Source organism: Podarcis melisellensis (genome assembly GCF_964234715.1).
Source record: "Podarcis melisellensis genome assembly, chromosome: 2".
In the NCBI taxonomy this organism is placed as follows: domain Eukaryota; kingdom Metazoa; phylum Chordata; class Lepidosauria; order Squamata; family Lacertidae; genus Podarcis; species Podarcis melisellensis.
The window spans coordinates 105807942-105826210 of record NC_138529.1 but is presented as its reverse complement, the minus strand read 5'-3'; the positions used below and the strand labels follow the sequence as shown (position 1 = coordinate 105826210).

At 43.2% G+C, this 18269-nt stretch overlaps 6 protein-coding genes across 6 annotated transcripts in view; 2 read left to right on the top strand and 4 right to left on the bottom strand.

Moving 5' to 3' along the window:
* Positions 1 to 18269, bottom strand: part of LOC309359310 (olfactory receptor 2V1-like) — a gene marked incomplete at its 3' end in the record, with an annotated part of 107792 nt that overhangs the window by 23728 nt on the left and 65795 nt on the right. The window lies entirely within an intron of this gene.
* The window catches only part of LOC309365064 (olfactory receptor 2D3-like), a 99084-nt gene that overhangs the window by 18490 nt on the left and 62325 nt on the right, over positions 1 to 18269 (bottom strand). The gene's annotated exons all lie outside the window — the stretch shown is intronic.
* LOC309365086 (olfactory receptor 2AK2-like) overlaps positions 1 to 18269 on the bottom strand; it is a 54080-nt gene that overhangs the window by 12941 nt on the left and 22870 nt on the right. The gene's annotated exons all lie outside the window — the stretch shown is intronic.
* On the top strand, positions 5732 to 6667 carry LOC309359353 (olfactory receptor 2M5-like; the record flags this gene model as incomplete). The annotated part of the gene is made up of 1 exon (XM_081892909.1): positions 5732 to 6667. The coding sequence occupies one exon, from the start codon at positions 5732 to 5734 to the stop codon at positions 6665 to 6667; it is 936 nt and encodes a 311-aa protein (XP_081749035.1).
* LOC309359345 (olfactory receptor 2AK2-like) lies at positions 12151 to 12906 on the top strand (the record flags this gene model as incomplete). Its single annotated transcript, XM_081892895.1, has 1 exon — positions 12151 to 12906. One exon carries the CDS (start codon positions 12151 to 12153, stop codon positions 12904 to 12906), a length of 756 nt encoding a protein of 251 aa, XP_081749021.1.
* On the bottom strand, positions 15829 to 16555 carry LOC309365165 (olfactory receptor 2AK2-like; the record flags this gene model as incomplete). The annotated part of the gene is made up of 1 exon (XM_081903366.1): positions 15829 to 16555. One exon carries the CDS (start codon positions 16553 to 16555, stop codon positions 15929 to 15931), a length of 627 nt encoding a protein of 208 aa, XP_081759492.1. The 3' UTR covers positions 15829 to 15928.

The following is an 18269-nucleotide window of genomic DNA, read 5'->3' as shown; positions in this document are numbered from 1 at the left end:
GCCTGAATATTTTGACTTGCAATGTGACGCTCAGTGACCCCGAGCATCAGCAATTGGGAGGGAAAAGCGGGACATTTCAGGGATCAAATTAGAAACAGGGATGGCTTCTGTAAATTCGGGACTGTCCCTGGAAAATAGAGAGACCTGGAGGGTCTGGGGTTTCTGGCATTGTCAGCCACTGTGAGAATAGGATGTTGGACTAGATGGGCCAGGTTCTTCTTTGGTCACTGGGTCCCCTACTGGGATGTGTACCTTTGGCATGGTGACCTTGGCCTTTTGAGCGGAGCTGACTGCATTCATAGTACGCAGGAAATCCACTCAGTTGGTTCCACCCACATAGTTCTGATATTCACTTACCTGTATTTTTCGCTCTATAAGACGCACCCGACCACAAGACGCACCTAGTTTTTGGAGGAGGAAAACAAGGAAAAAAATATTCTGAATCTCAGAAGCCAGAACAGCAAGAGGGATCACTGCGCAGTGAAAGCAGCAATCCCTCTTGCTGTTCTGGCTTCTGGGATAGCTGCGCAGCCTGCATTCGCTCCATAAGACACACACACATTTCCCCTTACTTTCTAGGAGGGAAAAAGTGAGTCTTATAGAGCAAAAAATACGGTATCTTCTCCAACAGTCCTCAATCACTCTCTGTGTGTATGTGATGTGAAGGCAATCACAGAGCATTTTAGATGCTTGCAGCTAGAGATAGTGGATTATTCCCTTAAACAACAATAAATGGTCGTTGTCTTTTAAGCATCCTGACTTTTTATTTGAGACCTCCTAGTTTGTAAGATTAATACTAATAGCTTGCTGAATATTGACGCAAAATGTTCTCATTCCTTTGATTATTTTCGAATACAATTTCTTTCCTCATTAATTGCTGGCTACTACTCAGAGACGGGGAAATGGGATAAAGTTTTGGTGCAGCACTAGTCATAAAGTCTTCCCATCACTTTGTGTGGACTCAGCTATACAGCTGCAAATAAAACGTTTTGAATGGGTTGTAATATACAAATGTGATATATGTAATATACAGAGAAGTATGACTAGCCCAGGGATGCGGGTGGCGCTGTGGGTAAAACCTCAGTTCCTGGGACTTACCGATCGTATGGTTGGCGGTTCGAATCCCCGCAGTGGGGTGAGCTCCCACCCTTCGGTCCCAGCTCCTGCCCACCTAGCAGTTCGAAAGCAAGTCAAAGTGCAAGTAGATAAATAGGTACCGCTTTATAGCGAGAAGGTAAACGGTGTTTCTGTGTGCTGCGCTGGCTCGCCAGAGCAGCTTCGTCACGCTGGCCACATGACCCGGAAGTGTCTGCGGACAGCGCTGGCTCCCGGCCTCTTAAGTGAGATGAGTGCACAACCCTAGAGTCGGACACAACTGGCCCGTACGGGCAGGGGTCATAGCTGTCAACTTACAGATTTGAAAATAAGGGACCAGCAGCCTTGAAAATAAGGGACCATCAGCCAAAATAAGGGACCTGCAGCCTCACCTGTTCCAGGCACTCCAGTCTTCCTGTCCTCCTGCAGTCTGGTCAAACTCATGCTGGTAGCTTCGAGAACACTGTCCAACCAACTTTGTAACCAGAGGTTCAACTGAACAGAATCTGAATCACATGCACCACAAGGCCTATGCAGCCTCAACTTAAGATGGCTCCCTGGCCTGGCTTTGCACTGCAAAGTTTGCAGCAGCATGTGCAACAAAATGGCGTCCAGCATTCAAAACCCCCCTCAGCTTGCATTAACTAGCCACACACAAGGCATGCAAGCTCCACCCCCCAGTCGTTCTTAGACTTCTTATTGGGTGAGCAACACAGCCAAGCAACACAGTTGGAGCCTCCCTCCTCCCTGGCCGGCAGGGACGGAGGGAAAGGAGCTGCTTCCTTTGAAATTTAAGGGACATCATTTAAGGGACATTTAAGGGACATCCATCAATAAGGGACAGCAGCGGGACATGGTGCTGGAATAAGGGACTGTCCCTTCAAATAAGGGATACTTGACAGCTATGGCAGGGGTACCTTTACCTATGACTAGCCCAAGGTCACACAGCAGTTGCATGTGGAGGAGCAGGGAAGCGAACCCGGTTCACCAGATTACATGTCCACCGCTGTTAACCACTACACTACCCTGGCTCTCATCAGTTCCCATAAACTAAATTATGATGGAAAGGCAAACTCCCAGCTACATTCAAATATCCACAGAGGAGCATTTTCTCCACCCTCTTGAGAAATTCCTTCTAGTCCAGAGAGCTTCTGTGTTGGGATGTTGGCTACAGGTGAGAGAGTCAGCCACTCCTGCAGACTGCTCTTGCTCCCCCATGGAAAGTTTGACAGGTATTTGGACAGGTAGGAGGAGACCTAGAAAGGGACATTTACAGAGACCTAAGGTATAAAGGGAATCAAGCAGAAGAACGCCAACCTCATCAAAGAACAGGGAGAATGAGAACTGAATGGAGGCCTGTACTTCTCCCCAGAATCTTCTGTTCCCTCATTCATGTTATTTAGTGGACATTGGCTTGGAGGAACCCATAGCATATGTTGCTATCTTTAGATTCTCATTATCTAGTGGGGCGGGCAATGTACTGTTTGAAGTCTGACTTGTAGCTTCCACTTCTGAAAGTATTACTTAATAAGTTGGGGAGCCAAAATTCCCAAATATACAGGAGTTGTGATCGTTTCTCCTTGGAGCTTTTAAATACTGATCGTGAAAATGCTGGTTATAATATAGATCCAAAAAAGGCACATTTTTCTCTTACTGCTAGACCCTGTGGGACTAAGTAAAGATTTTGCAGTGATAAAGCAGGAGACGTAGATTTTAAAATGTTCCTTTACAAGAAAGAACGTTATTTATAGTTCACAAGGTCTGGATTGTTTTCCTAGCTGACCTCAAATCAAGCAATTTAGGGTTTGTGATTCTGAATATTTTAAGATGTGAAAAGCAATCAAGAAAATTAAATATTGAATGTGTTTTTCTCTCTTTTTTTCTTTTGGAGTTATAAAAATATTTATGGTTTTCAAAATGTAAGAAGAAAAGATGCCGTTCTCTCAGAGTAACAACTCTGTTCCAAAGAATGTCCTGTAAATCATTTTTTGCTTGCAACAAGAAAAAGGCTGTAACACTTTTAAACTGAATTATGGTCAATAGTTTAGGGTGGAGGACATGAGCAAGATTTAATTAACTCAATGGCTGGAGCACTGAAAGTTCACGGCAGAACATCTAAAGGCCAACAGCTTCTAAAAAATCACATCGGTTTTCTACTTACTGGCAGAAAGACAAGCGTTAGACACAGGTATGTGATGTTTAATATTTATATAGGTTGCATTTTCAACACAAATTTCTGTGGTTGGCATATCTGATGATGATAACATCAATTTTCATACACAAAATTCTTTGCAAGTGAATGTGGAACAGGCAAACACAATCCAAAGGGAGGGGGGCACAAGTGTTTGTGTGTGTGTGTAACCAGCACACCTGAAATTGTGAACCTAATTCTGGTGCCGAGAAGAGCAAATCTGTTTGGGTTGTTGTTAGAGGCGAAGGATCTTTCTTGCTTCAGTATCAGTTATATGGTTGCATCCCTATCTTTACAAAACACAAAATTCAAAGTGAGAAAAAGATCCCAGAAACAGAAATGTGTATCAACAGAGAACAGAAATCTACACGAACACAGAATTCTATGGCATATTCTACACTGACTTTGGGCAGAATATATAGTTCCCTCTGTGTGCTTATCAGAGCCTTTGAAGTAATGTGAATGTTACTTAAAAAAAAAAGTTTACCATTTCTCCAATTAACTCAGGGCACTATGGGTGATACCCAGGGCTTTTTTCTTTTCAGCCGGAACTCACCGGAAATCAGTTCCAGCACCAATAAGGTGGGTGCCATTGTCATTTATAAGAAAACAAGGGAGGTGTTCGTTGTGAGTTCCAGCACCCCTTTTTCTAGAAAAATAGCACCACTGATACCCGCTTTAGTGTCCGGTGTCAAAGTGGCAAATGATAATACAAACGTCCACTCAATCCCATGTCTTGTTCACAACAACCCTGGACATTAGGCAATGCTGAGAGGTAGCAAGTGGTCTTTTGTTGGTTGCCGTTTGGTAACCCTCCGTCTTCCAGAAGATTTCCATGAGAGTGGACCATCAAGAAGGCTAATCGCCGAAGAATTGATGCTTTTGAATTATGGTGCTGGAGGAGACTCTTGAGAGTCCCATGGACTGCAAGAAGATCAAACCTATCCATTCTGAAGGAAATTGTCCCTGAGTGCTCACTGGAAGGACAGATCCTGAAGCTGAGGCTCCAATACTTTGGCCACCTCATGAGAAGAGAAGACTCCCTGGAAAAGACCCTGATGCTGGGAAAGATGGAGGGCACAAGGAGAAGGGGAAGACAGAGGATGAGATGGTTGGATAGTGTTCGCGAAGATACCAGCATGAGTTTGACCAAACTGTGGGAGGCAGTGGAAGACAGGAGTGCCTGGCGTGCTCTGGTCCATGGGGTCACGAGGAGTCGGACACGACTAAACAACAACATCATAGATCAATCTGGCAACTCACGCCATTGGCATCTATGCAAATTGGCCATTTCAAACCTTGGCACCATTGTAAATTGCTCACCGAAAGCGTTAGTTAGCTGGGGAGTTACCTTTGAGTTTTGAGACACAAAGACACCCAGGGAGCCTTTCTCTTACTCACTTCTTTCCTGTGTCTCCCCTCTGGCCATGTTGTCAAGTGAAGACGAGCAACTTACTTTTAGGAAGAGCTAAGGGGAAAGTTGCAGTGCACAAATGATTGGGAAGAGACAGCTATCAGGCTAAAGAAGTCTGTCAAGATAAAAAAAATTGGCAGGATCTGTTCTTGGTCATCATTCCTCCTGATCCATGAGCCACCATGCACAATGGCTGTATTTTGGGAATGGTGAATAGGTCAGACCATCAAAACACAAATGACCAATTTTTTCCAGCTCCCAGCTGCTAATAAGTGCTGTGAAGAGCTCCACAAGAAGCCCATCACAAAGCCAAATGGCTACTTCTGGGTGGTTGCAAAGCTGCTGAGACCACCCAGTACTCACTGCTGTGTCACAATACTGCACTTCCTCACTCTCTCCCTTTTAATTATTGTTAATATGACATGTTTTTATGTTGGCTAAGCCATTGTGGGAGGTCACAATATGGTAAGATAAAACAGATAAACTATTCCCCTCCCCCTTTGACTTTTAATATTCATTTTTTGGGGGCTTGTATTTCTTCAACATAAGAAGTGGAGATTTGAGAACGATGTGTTTTGCACCCTTTTTTCTTCTATTTATTTATCTCTTTCCTCATCAAGATGTTCTGTGTGGTTTGTTCATACTGTACTGTTCCATTGTTCTATTTGTGTTATAAAATTTTAACAGCAAAAAATTATCAAAACAAAAACTGATAACTAATAAAATAAAAAAAAGTAGCATGTAACATTATGGTGGAAAACTCTTTGAAAGGGGCAGCCTGGGCTGGATCTATTTCCTCTCTTTCCAGGTTTCCTCCATTTCTCCAACAGGATGGTTTTAGCTGCATGGCTTAACCTCAAAAACCACTTGCAACTGAAGATGGCATGTTTTATTTTTAAATGTTTCCACTCCACAGTTATAATATTAAGGGTGCTTTACCTATGTTTTTTCACAGGGAAGTGTGACTTCCATTCCCCACATATTCTCTTCTTGTATCTTATTCAGCTAAAATACGGACAAATGAAGAAGGAATGGGGAGTGAGAATAAAACATCGTGGACGGAGTTTGTTCTTGTTGGACTTCAGCATCAGAAGTCACCCACCCTTTTCCTCGGTGTCATCCTCTTCATGTCGCTTATCGCTCTCCTTGGAAACAGCCTCCTCCTGTTCTTAATTAAAATGAGCTCCGGCCTTCGGACCCCAATGTACTTTTTCCTCAGCCAACTGGCCTTCATGGACCTCTGCCAGGTTCTCTCCATTGTTCCCAAAATGACGGTGGATTTCGCAACCCACAGCTACACCATTTCACTCTACGGATGTGCCGTCCAGATTTTTGTCACGCTGGTCATGGGAGGGGCAGAGTGCCTCATCCTGGCAACCATGTCCTATGACAGGTACCTGGCTATCTGCAGGCCGCTCCAATATCCGGTCCTCATGAGGAGCAAAATCTGCAACATCATGTCAGTAGCTTCCTGGTTCTGGTCTTCTGTGCAGGCCCTGAACTGTTCCCTCTACGTGCTGCCTCTTCCCTACTGCAAGTCCAACGTGATTAGACACATCGGTTGTGATTATACAGCACTTTTAAAGCTTTCTTGCTCCGACAATTCTGCATTTGAAAAATCAATATACCTCGGAACATTCCTAGTATTCCTCATCCCCATCTCAATCATCCTGGCTTCCTACACAGCCATCCTCCTTCAGGTTGTGAGGTCCCGCTCCTCCGGAAGTAGCCACAAGGCCCTGGGGACTTGCTTGTCCCACTTGTGTGTGGTGGGGGTCTTCTATGGTTCGGCCATTTTAACATACATGACACCCGTATCTTCCTATTCAGCAGAAAAGGCTATGATCAACTCCGTGTTCATTACCATTGTCCCAGCCATGCTGAACCCATTCATATACAGCCTGAGGAACCGAGACGTTTTAGCAGCTCTGAGGAGAATTTTGGAAAAATGCATATTGTGTAAATAGTTGGACAAGAAAAAAAAATATTAGGAGCTTACATACAAGGCTACTACTACTACTGTGATTTGCTTTCTATAAGGGATCTCAGTGCTATTTTACAATACAATAAAAACATTCATATACCCATTTCATATGTACAAACCGCTAAATAATTGCACATATAAAAATCTCTTTGAAAAACCCATTACATACATAAAAAGAATTTCAGATTCAACACTGATGCCAAGTGGGATGACTTTGAAGATTTGCTGGAAGAAAATAACGACAAAGTTTGTTCAAACATATTTTAATCCTTTGATTGGAAAGAAAAAGTATCCAAATGCTTTCATGGGGAACACACTGAGACTGCTTTCCTTCCCTTCCTCCCCACCCAATTCCCTGCTCCCTGAGTGTGCCGGATTGCTCCAGACAGCCCAACCCAGAGCTGTTTCTGCTTGACTCTGCCAAAGTCCAGGTCTCCCTTATTTGGTTTCGGCTTTGGCTGGGCCCAGTGCTCAGACCTACATTATCCCATCAAATGTCTGAGTCACAATCCAGAGAAAGGCTTCTTACACAAAGAGCAGCATTGCTGCAAGACATGCTCTGTTGGTGGTGAGAGGTAGTTCTGCAAGCCTGGTCTCCCAGCAGCAGCACCCCTGCTATTTATGGGGAAAGTGATGGGGTGGTGAATGGCAGTGCTGAGAGCAGGGCAGTTTGAGTGAAGTGGAAGAGCCAAGCTGGTGTGCCCAAGCTGTCACAATCTTCCCACCACCCTGTCCCACCCTACTACCATCCTGGTACATGGCAGTGATGCTCGTGCTGGGAGGCTGAGCCTACAGTGCCTCCCCTCACTGCTGGCTATTCCTGCTCCAAGCACTTGTCCCTGTTTGATATCACACAAGAGAGTTTGAGCTTTACATAGCTCTGCTCTCGGCCATGGCCTGGCATTCAAGGAATGAGGTCTATCCCCACGGCAGAGTCCAAACTCTAAATATACCATACTTTCCCATGTATAAGACTGTTTTAAAATCATGCTCAAAAGTAGGGGTCGTCTTATACATGGGTGGCATAGCTGTCAACGTTTCCCTTTTTTAAAGGGAAATTCCCTTATTCCGAATAGGATTCCTCGCAAGAAAAGGAAAAAGTTGACAGCTATGATGGGTGGACGTTTGATTGGTTGCTGCTGCAGCTGTCAGCGGCTATATTGCGTGTGATTGGTTGCTTTGTCAATGGGTAGTGTTGATTGGCTGATGCTCCAGCAGTTGGGCGGGCGATTTGCAGCTTCTGACGGTGATGGGACAGATGGAATGTGGATTTTGTGACATGTGCAAAAGCTCCACAACTCTGTGGCATCTCTCCCCATTTTCTTAAATCTGAGTCCCCCAAAATAGGGGTAGTCTTATACAAAGGGGTGTCTTCTAGATGGAAAGGTACAGTACTTTTTGAAGTGAGGCAATGAGAACTGTATACAGTGTTCCAAATGTGATCGCACCATAAATTTCTATTGGTATCTTCAATTTTATTTTCAGTTCCTTTCCTAATTATCCCTGGCATGGAATTAACCTTTTTTCATAGCTACCACACGCTGGATACCTTATGACCCCAAGGCTTCATTCCTGGTCTGTCTTTGCCGCCTGACATAGTTCAGACCCTGTGTCAGGAGCTAGAGTCAAGCGTAGGTCAACAATAAAAACATGGCGTCAGTGACATTAACATTTTATTCAAAACAACTAAACAGTGCAGGTGTAGTAATCCCAGTAACTCTTCCCAATAGGTCTTGCCTCAATGAGACAGTAGCAAGGTGCGTTCGAAAACGGAAGCATTTACTTTCGGGTTCTTAGTGTTCAGGTTCAAGACGTTCTAGAACAGAGATGCCACTGTACTTTTGAGATACACTCATACTCTCCAACAGTGTTAGATTGCTCTCTATGTATATGTGATGTGAAGGCAATCCCAGAGCATTTTGAATGCTTGCTGGTAGAGTGTGTGTGTGTGTCTTCCCTTAGGCAATAATAAATGTCAATTATCTTTCAAAATAGCCTGACATTTCTTTTTCTTGAGACCTTAGAAGACATTTATAAGATTAATACCAGAAACTTAGTGAATGCTGACACAGCAACAATTACCAAGTTACTGGCATTCATAAGATGTTTGTAGGCCACTGGTCAGGAACTACATGAGTAGATCTCTCAAGACCTGTTTTGGACATGTTGCATATTTACTGCTAAAACATGGACATAATATTGAAATTTGACCATCTCTCAAAGGCATCCAGCTGGTCAAATGTCAGAATTTGTTGACATTTCCTGCTGGCCCCTAAAATGTAAAGAATTAGCAGAAGCAATGTAGAAGTCACAATCACTATCACATGTTAGAAGAAGTTCTAACAATCACTATCATGACTGAGATGTGGAGAAAGACCATAATGAATGTTACTTCAAAGTTCTCTTCCCCTGTGAAAGGGGCTTCCTTTTTTCTTTTCTTTTCTTTTCTTTTTTGCCTCATTCTCTGTGCACTTTAAGGGACGCGGGTGGCACTGTGGGTTAAACCACAGAGCCTAGGGCTTGCCGATCAGAAGGTCGGCAGTTCGAATCCCCGTGACGGGGTGAGCTCCCGTTGTTCGGTCCCTGCTCCTGCCAACCTAGCAGTTCGAAAGCACATCAAAGTGCAAGTAGATAAATAAGTACTGCTCTGGTGGGAAGGTAAACGGCGTTTCCATGCACTGCTCTGGTTCGCCAGAAGTGGCTTAGTCATGCTGGCCACATGAGCGGTACCACATGCTGGCTACCTCAGCCAATAAAGCGAGATGAGCGCTGCAGCCCCAGAGTCGGCCATGACTGGACCTAATGGTCAGGGGTCCTTTACCTTTTACTGTGCACTTTAGAATTTCTTTAGAGTTTTGGTGGGTTTGTGGTTTACATTCCTTTCATCTAGCAAAGTGGGGGGGGTTGGGGTTGGTGGGGGGGAATGAACAAGAATTTCCATAAGGAAAATATGCTTTGAAAGTATGTTTGAGTTGTAGCTTCCAGTGTGCCTTAATTGAAGTCAGGGGGCCAAAATTCCCAAACGGATAGGAGAGTGATCATTTCTTCATGAAGATTTTAAATACTGTTGGTGAAAATGCTGGTTGTGATGCAGCAGATGTAGATTTTAAAAATGTCCCTATGTAAGAGAGACTATTTTTTTAATAGTTCAGAGAGTCTGAATTGTTTTCGCAACTGACTGCAAAACAAGGAATTCAGTCTTTATGATTCTGAATATTTTAATATGTGGAAAGCAATCAAGAAAACACTTAACTACCCTAAGGCACTAAATATTGATTGTGATTTCCCCCCCTTCCTTTTGAAGTTATAAAAATATTTCCACTTTTCAAAATGTAGGCAAAGTAAGTCAATAATTCAGATTAACAACTCTTTCAAAGAATGTACTGCAAATCATTTTTTGCCTACAACAGGGAAAACGTTGAATCCCTTTAAACTGAATCGTGGTCAATTAGCTTAGGGGAATACTATGGAAGAGATAGGCAAGATTTAATTAAATCAGTGGATGGAGCACTGATAATTTACAGCAGAGGACTTATATACCAGCTTCTTTTAAAACATAAGTTGTCTTTCTGCTTGCTGTTGCAAACACATGCATTAGACACAGGTATGTGACTCTTTTCTCATTGTCATTGCAATCTAATTCTTCTTTCGTTTTCTGTTTCGTATTGTTCTTTGGTGACAACACGAATTTTCATAAAGAAAATCCTTTGCAAGAGAATCTTAAACAGGCAAAGAGAGCAAAGGAAAAACTATATATATACATATATATATATATATATATATATATATATATATATATATATCACTAAAAAGTATATATACTGATAGTGTGTGTGTGTGTGTGTCTGTCTGTCTGTCTGTCTGTGACATCATAAGACACTAGAACTCAGGACGCAAGGGAGAAATCAGTCATAGCTGAGTAAGGTTGTCTTCCATGAACACGGTTTTAACAGTGAGTCTGTAAGTGACTGTGGAGGCCAATTCTGGATCCACACGTCCTTCCACAGTGGGGACAGGGCGGGAGTTGATCAAGGTGTGGATTTGCCAAGTGTGCCTTCCTCTTAGCACGGTTCTCCCTTTCATCCCAAATTTGAGTGTCTTCAAAGCCCATGGCGCGTCTGGTAAAGGGTATTCTCCAATTGGAGCGTTTGCAGGCCAGTGTTTCCCAGTTGTTGGTGTGACAGCTACACATATACTCCATTTGGGAGTCATGTTTATGTCAGGGGCATTAGTCATTCATTTTCAGAAAACTGTCTTCAAGAGTTTCTGCATGTAAGATGAAACTCTGGCTGTGTAGCTGGATTGTTTGCACTGGTGCAAATATAAGACAGTGACATCATGGACATGCACAGTGCGTTATGTGAGAGTGACTGAGAGAGAGTTTCGGTTTTTCATCTACTGAAAAGATGCAAGCAGATCTGCTGCTGTGGGGATCCAGAGCAGTCTCTGTAAATAGCAATCGCTAAGCTTAATGACATGCAATAAAAGTAATCTTCCTAGAACAACCGTGTGTTGCTCATCAATCAAGACTCAGGGCCGATTTCCTCACGCTTCACTAACAGACTGTATTTCAACTCTGCTAAACACGTGGTCAGAAGTGTGCTGGGCAGCTTTCACACCATAAACAGCCACAGTTTACTCAGAAGTTAATTGGAAATCCATTCTTTATTTGAAAAAACAAAACATCCTGTATCCCATCTGGGCACTGTGATGTGGCTCTCCTCTCTGATCTAGCAACTAGTGTTGCATGCAAAGCCCTTTTATTTTAAATTATTTTATCTGTGAGAATTAGCATCTTTTAATCTCATATATCATTCATGGCTTTCCCTCCCTCTTCTATCTACTTTTCATTTGATTTATCATTCATAAGGTATGTTTTATGTTGGTTAAGGCAGAAATCTATTGCACAGGGTCTCCGTTCAGCAAGATAAAATGATAACTAATAAAATAAAAAAGTAATGGGTAATATATTAATGACAGGCTTTTTGAAAGAGAGAGCCAGAGCTGGATTAATTGGCTACAATCAGGAGGATTTCAGCTCTTTTAAAAGACCTCTTTGCTTGTAAATCATGAATCTCACACACATCCAATTGGGTCATATAGCCTACCTACAAAAAACACACTTGATAACAGAAGATGGCATCATTTATTTAGAAATCCTGGGTTCCCACCCACCCCAGTTACAATATTAATGGTTGTTTACCTAAAATTCTCTCAAAGTACTATGTGATTTCTATCCCCAGCTATTCTCTTCTTGTATCTTATTCAGCTAAAATACGGACAAATGAAGAAGGAATGGGGAGTGAGAATAAAACATCGTGGACAGAGTTTGTTCTTGTTGGACTTCAGCATCAGAAGTCACCCACCCTTTTCCTTGGTATCATCCTCTTCATGTCCCTTGTCGCCCTCCTTGGAAACAGCCTCCTCCTGTTCTTAATTAAAATGAGCTCTGGTCTGCAGACCCCAATGTACTTTTTCCTCAGCCAACTGGCCTTCATGGACCTCTGCCAAGTTCTCTCCATCGTTCCCAAAATGACCGTGGATTTTGTAACCCAGAGCTACAGCATTTCACTCTCTGGATGCATCACCCAGATTTCTGTCACACTGCTCTTGGGAGGGGCAGAGTGCCTCATCCTGGCAACCATGTCCTATGACAGGTACGTGGCTATCTGCAGGCCGCTGCAATATCCGGTCCTCATGAGGAGCAAAATCTGCAACATCATGTCAGTCGCTGCCTGGTTTTGGTCTGCGTTCCAGGCTCTGAGCTGTTCCCTCTATGTGCTGCCTCTTCCCTACTGCAAGTCCAATGTGATTAACCATTACCTGTGTGATTATCCAGCGCTTATACAATTGTCCTGCTCTGACAATTCTGCATTTGTGAGATCAACATACTTTGGTAATTTCATGGTCCTTCTCATCCCCATCTCAGTCATCCTGGCTTCCTACATAGCCATCCTACTTCAAGTCCTCAGAGCACGCTCCTCAGGAAGTAGCCACAAGGCTCTGGGGACCTGTTTGTCCCATTTGTGTGTGGTGGGAATCTTCTATTCAATGGCCATGTTTACGTACATGACCCCCTATACAGCGGAAAAGTCCATGATTAACTCAGTGTTTACCACCATTGTCCCTGCTATGTTGAACCCTTTCATATACAGCCTGAGGAACCGTGATGTTCTAGCAGCTTTGAAGAGACTTTGTGCAAAATGCATATTGTGTAAATAATTGGACAGGAAAAAGAAACTATCCATGATGTTATCCTCAGAACCAGCAGAACTGGAACTGGAAATAACTAGGCATAGGTGAATTTGTTCATTTCAGTTTAACTCAGTTTCCCATTTTTCCAATTTTAAGTTCAGCTCTCCACATTCTACATCAGTTTACAGCTGGGTGGCTTTTTAAAAGGCCTTGTTAAAATTCATTAGCATTCGAATCTGAATTTCTCCTAATCCTCCTGTTGCTGTATGCATTTTCGCCTAACCAGTTTGCAGAGCAATTTCCCCTATTGTGATGCGTTTCTACATGCTACTTTCTACAATATAAGCATGTTCGTGCACACCTTACCTTATCAAATGCATTTTTTAACACTTTTGGGGCTGGAGAACTGTATTGTAACTGCAACTGCAAAATTTGAAAGCTGGATGTATATTTGTTTGTGTGCTGCTTAGGAAAGTATGAATTTCGGAGAACTGAATCAAAGTTATCTTCCACCAATAGGAAGGAGATAGGCAGAAGTGACAGAAAGTTGCTGAAACTGCTAAGTGGTTTAAAACTAACTTTATTTGTTGACAAGAAAGTATTAAAATGTAAAACTGCAAAAAAATAGAAAGAGGTAATGCAGTACTGCAACAAGTCAGAAACAACAGAAACATTTAGTATATTTATTTTTCAAAAAAACCCACACACATTGTAAATAATTATTGAGAAACTGAACAATAAAAAGGTCCTCCTATTAACTAGCAGTCCCTGTAATATATCAATCATAACAGTATATCATAGAATAATAGAAACGTAAAGTTGGAAGGGATCCTGAGGGTCATCTAATCAACTCCCTGCATTGCATATATTGAGAATAAAGCTCTTAAAATTCTGTGCCTTGGTCTGGGAGGCTACAAAATTGGGTTGGGGGATTTCAGTGATTCCAGTGATTTTGAGGGGGGGCAGACAGGTCATGATTTCTCCCTCACCCCAATTCCCTATTCCAAGGAGCATTTGGCAGTGGGGTGGGGAAATTATTGAGCAAGGTCTCAATATGGGGGTGGTACCGTTCCACCATTCCACTACCACTATTCCACAGAATTTCACTTGGAAGAATACATTGGGGGTAGGAAGAAGGTGCCCACTGGCCAACTAGAGTCAAGAGGAAACTCCAGTGAGTGTCTTGTCCTCAGATAACAGCACCTTTCAAAAACCTGTGCGGCACAGCACTCTCCCCATTTGCATAGGCATGCACAGCATGTTTCATTAGGATGTGCGCTCAGGGATGTTGTAAAAAATGATTTCAGCAAAGGAAGAAGGGGCGGGGAATGACAAGACAAACAAATAGGGACGAGAGAGAGGTAAAGAGGAAAAACCACAAGAGCAGTCAAGAAGCCAAAATAGGATTTTTTTCAGCAAAGAAAAAGACTCATGCCAAACTGACCAGATGCAGGGCACTTATGGAGGGCCAAGGGTGGAATGGCTTCTCCACTTCCTTGCTTAAAAGGTAAAGGGACCCCTGGCCGTTAGGTCCAGTCATGACCGACTCTGGGGTTCAGTGCTCATCTCACTTTATTGGCTGAGGGAGCCAGCGTACAGCTTCTGGGTCATGTGGCTAGCATGACTAAGCCGCTTCTGGCGAACCAGAGCAGCGCACAGAAATGCCGTTTACCTTCCCGCCAGAGCGGTACCTATTTATCTACTTGCACTTTTATGTGCTTTCGAACTGCTAGGTTGGCAGGAGCAGGGACCGAGGAACGGGAGCTCACCCCGTCGTGGGGATTCGAACCGCCAACCTTCTGATTGGCAAGTCCTAGGCTGTGTGGTTTAACCCACAGCACCACCCGCATCCCTATTTCCTTGCTTACGGACCTCCAGCAGTGGGGGTACAACTTTGTGGCTGGAAGCCACTGATAGTCTAATCCTCCATGAATTTGTTGATGTTGGGATGAAAGCAGAAGAGCTAGCAGGCAAGTACTCGCAGATGTGATTATAAAGGATGGCATACAAATAATAATCATCATGGGTGGTTATTGTACATGTTGCAACCTGTTTGGTTCAAGACAGGAACCAGAGGTGACTGGTCAGAACAGAATGACAATATGATCATGTGAGCCCATGCACTGTCAATCCATAGCAATCTGTCCCTCAATAAGCAGGAGAAGAGTCACGGTGGGGAAAATCAATGTGGTTTGACCACGACTCTCTCTGCACGGTGCCCTATAAAATCATTTATACCATGTGATATTTTACAAAGAATTTTCTCAGTCCTGCTAGCACATCTCAGTTCCTCTAGACATATATGAAAGTATTTGTCATTGCAGGTGCTATAGTAATCAACACCATATATCTCCAAATAGATGCTCCATAGCAGAATACCACTGCACACAAATTAGGCAAGCAGGTTCCCTAAGGCCTGGTGGATTCTCAAAATACAGCACAGCACCTAACTTCTAAGGGATCCAGGAACAATGAAGACTTTCCTATCGCTGGAGCTGGCAGCCTAGAATATGCCTGGCTCCTTCACTGAAGTTTATTGCAAAAAAATATTTTTGTGAGACCGGGGAATGATAATACTTAGAATTCATACAACATTTTAGGGCATTCAAAACACTTCAGATTACACGTTATCCCTGTACATTATGTTATTATCATCTCCATTTAGGAGCTCAGCCCCAGCAGGGACACATTGTCTTGCTTGAAGCTGTAGTATATATTATTAAACCAAAGGAAGTAACATTCATTCAGAGACAAAGCTACGGTATGAATATTGGGGTACATTTTTTGCTGTGGTCACCAATCATACAGCAATAATGAAAGTTAGGGTGCTTCCAGATGGGGGATTAATAAAGCAAACAGGACATTAAGGTATTGCAAATAGGTTTTGGTTTGCAGACTCGGTTCACACTTGAGTAGCATGAAAACCACAAGAATCTGAAGTGCCCTTAGACAAAATTTACATCTCTCACCTTAAGTTCCTTCCAGCTAAATTTCAGCCCTTGCATAAATTCCAAAGGGAGAGTACCTGCCATTCTGTTTCCTGCTGAAATCATTGACACATTGTGCATCTTGCAAAGAGCTTTCTCAGTGCTGCTAAGACGTCCCGGTTCCTCAGGCTGTATATGAAAGGATTCATCATGGCAGGCACAATGGTACAAAACACAGCGTTTATCATGGCCCTTTGTGCTGAATAGGAAGCAGCAGGTGTCATGTATGTCAAAATGGCCGTAACGTAGAAGATCCCCACAACACACAGATGGGACAAGCAGGTCCCCAAGGCCTTGTGGCTACTTCCAGAGGAACGTGCTCTGAGAACTTGAAGTAGGATGGCTATGTAAGAAGTCAGGATGATTGAGATGGGGATGAAAAAGATCACGAAACTACCAACGTATTCTGTTATATCAAATGCAAAATTGTCATAGCAGGACAACTGAACAAGGGCTGGGTAATCGCACATGTAGTGTCTGATCACATTGGACTTGCAGTAGGGAATAGACAGTACATAAAGGGAACAGATCAAAGCCTGCACAGAAGAGCAAAACCAGGCAGCAACTGACATGATGTTGCAGATTTTGCTCCTCATGAGAACCGGATATTGTAGCGGCCTGCAGATAGCCACATACCTGTCATATGACATGGTTGCCAGGATGAAGCACTCTGCCCCTCCCATGAGCATTGTGACAGAAATCTGTACAAAACATCCATAGAGTGAAATGCTGTAGCTCTGGGTTACAAAATCCACCGTCATTTTGGGAACAATGGAGAGAACTTGGCAGAGGTCCATGAAGGCTAGTTGGCTGAGGAAAAAATACATTGGGGTCTGCAGACCAGAGTCTGTCTTGATTAGAAAAAGAAGGAGGCTGTTCCCCACCAGAGCTACTATGAACATGAAGAAGATCACACCAAGGAAAACCATAGGTGACCTTTGATGCTGAAGTCCAACCAGAAGGAACACAGTCCATGACATATTCCCTTCTCCCATTCCTCCTTCACTTGCCCAATTTTGACTGAAGATTCAAGGAGAGGACTTGTGAGAAGTGGTGTGCCAAATTGTAGGGTTGAATCCACTGTACACATAACATAAACAACAAAAAGAGAGCAGTTTTTAATAGAATGGATTGTGTCTAATGCTCCTCACACTTAGTTCTGCCTGTGCAACAAGACTTTTCTTCTCTCCTCCAAGAGTCCCCAAAATATGTTTGTGGGGTTCCCAACCCTCCAGTTGAGATTTTGAGGGTTCTGTGGGGCAGTTGGAGGGAAGAGGAAGTTCTACTGAATGCATGGAAGTCCATTTTGCAGGCAGATCTTCAATGCAGGACACTGCCCAATATGTTAGAAATCTCTCTGGGTGCATCCAGATTCTCACTACAGTGGTACCTTGGTTTACAACCTTAATCTGTTCCAGAAGTCTGGTCTTAAACCAAAACGAACTTAAACCAACCTGTGCTTTCCCATAGAAAGTAATGAAAATGGATTAATTCATTCCAGATGATGAAAAGCAACCCCCAAAAAGAGCAATTTGACATGAATTTTACTACTGTATTTTGCGCTACCCCTGTCCCCCTCCCCTCACGCAAAAGGTGCAGAAATGCTTGGGAAATGGTAGGATATTCCTAAAAACCCAGCCAACCATGTTTTTTAGAAGAGAAAGAAATAGGGTGTTTGAGGTTGATCCAGCCCCAACTTCTTCTTTCATATCGCTAATTCCTGGGACTTGGGCTTGGGACTTTCCCATTGTTGTTTCGGTGAAGCCCATTGCAATTCTTTTTCAGTGGAAATGGGTCACTTGGGATCCAGATTCACCGCTATAGAAGGGAAATCTCTCAAGGCCACCTCTAACATGCAACCACCAGAAGGACCATGTTCCTGTCCCTCCAGACCCATAGCACTACCCCTTTCTCAGCTTATCTGGAGCAGGGTTCTAGATTCTGGCCCGTTCTCAGGCATGATGGGTTCTGTAGCTCCAACATCTGGATGGCATCATGTTGGCGGCTCCTGTCTTACTCTAACCTATCCAGCAGGCTGTTATGGGTATAAAGGAAAGGGCAAACTCAATATTTAAAATATGAATGCACAATAAAGGGTCATTTATCAAAGCTTTATCATGCTTTAGAGAGACACAAAACTCCCCGTCCTGCCCAAATTCAGCCTAAGCACGAGAATGGAATACTCTGTTCGTAAATATTCCTGTTTGAAATGAAAGGACACGGATGGCAGGTGTTAAGCCTGGTGTCTATGATACAGCTAAAGAATACCAATGCCAGGCTGTTGTACCTCAGTTGCTTTACAGCTGCAAAACCATGAGTCCTGTAGTAAATTGTTTCCAGCAGAACGTGTTTTATCTGATGTACATTTTAAAGTGCCACACAGGGAGAATGTGAGAATAAATA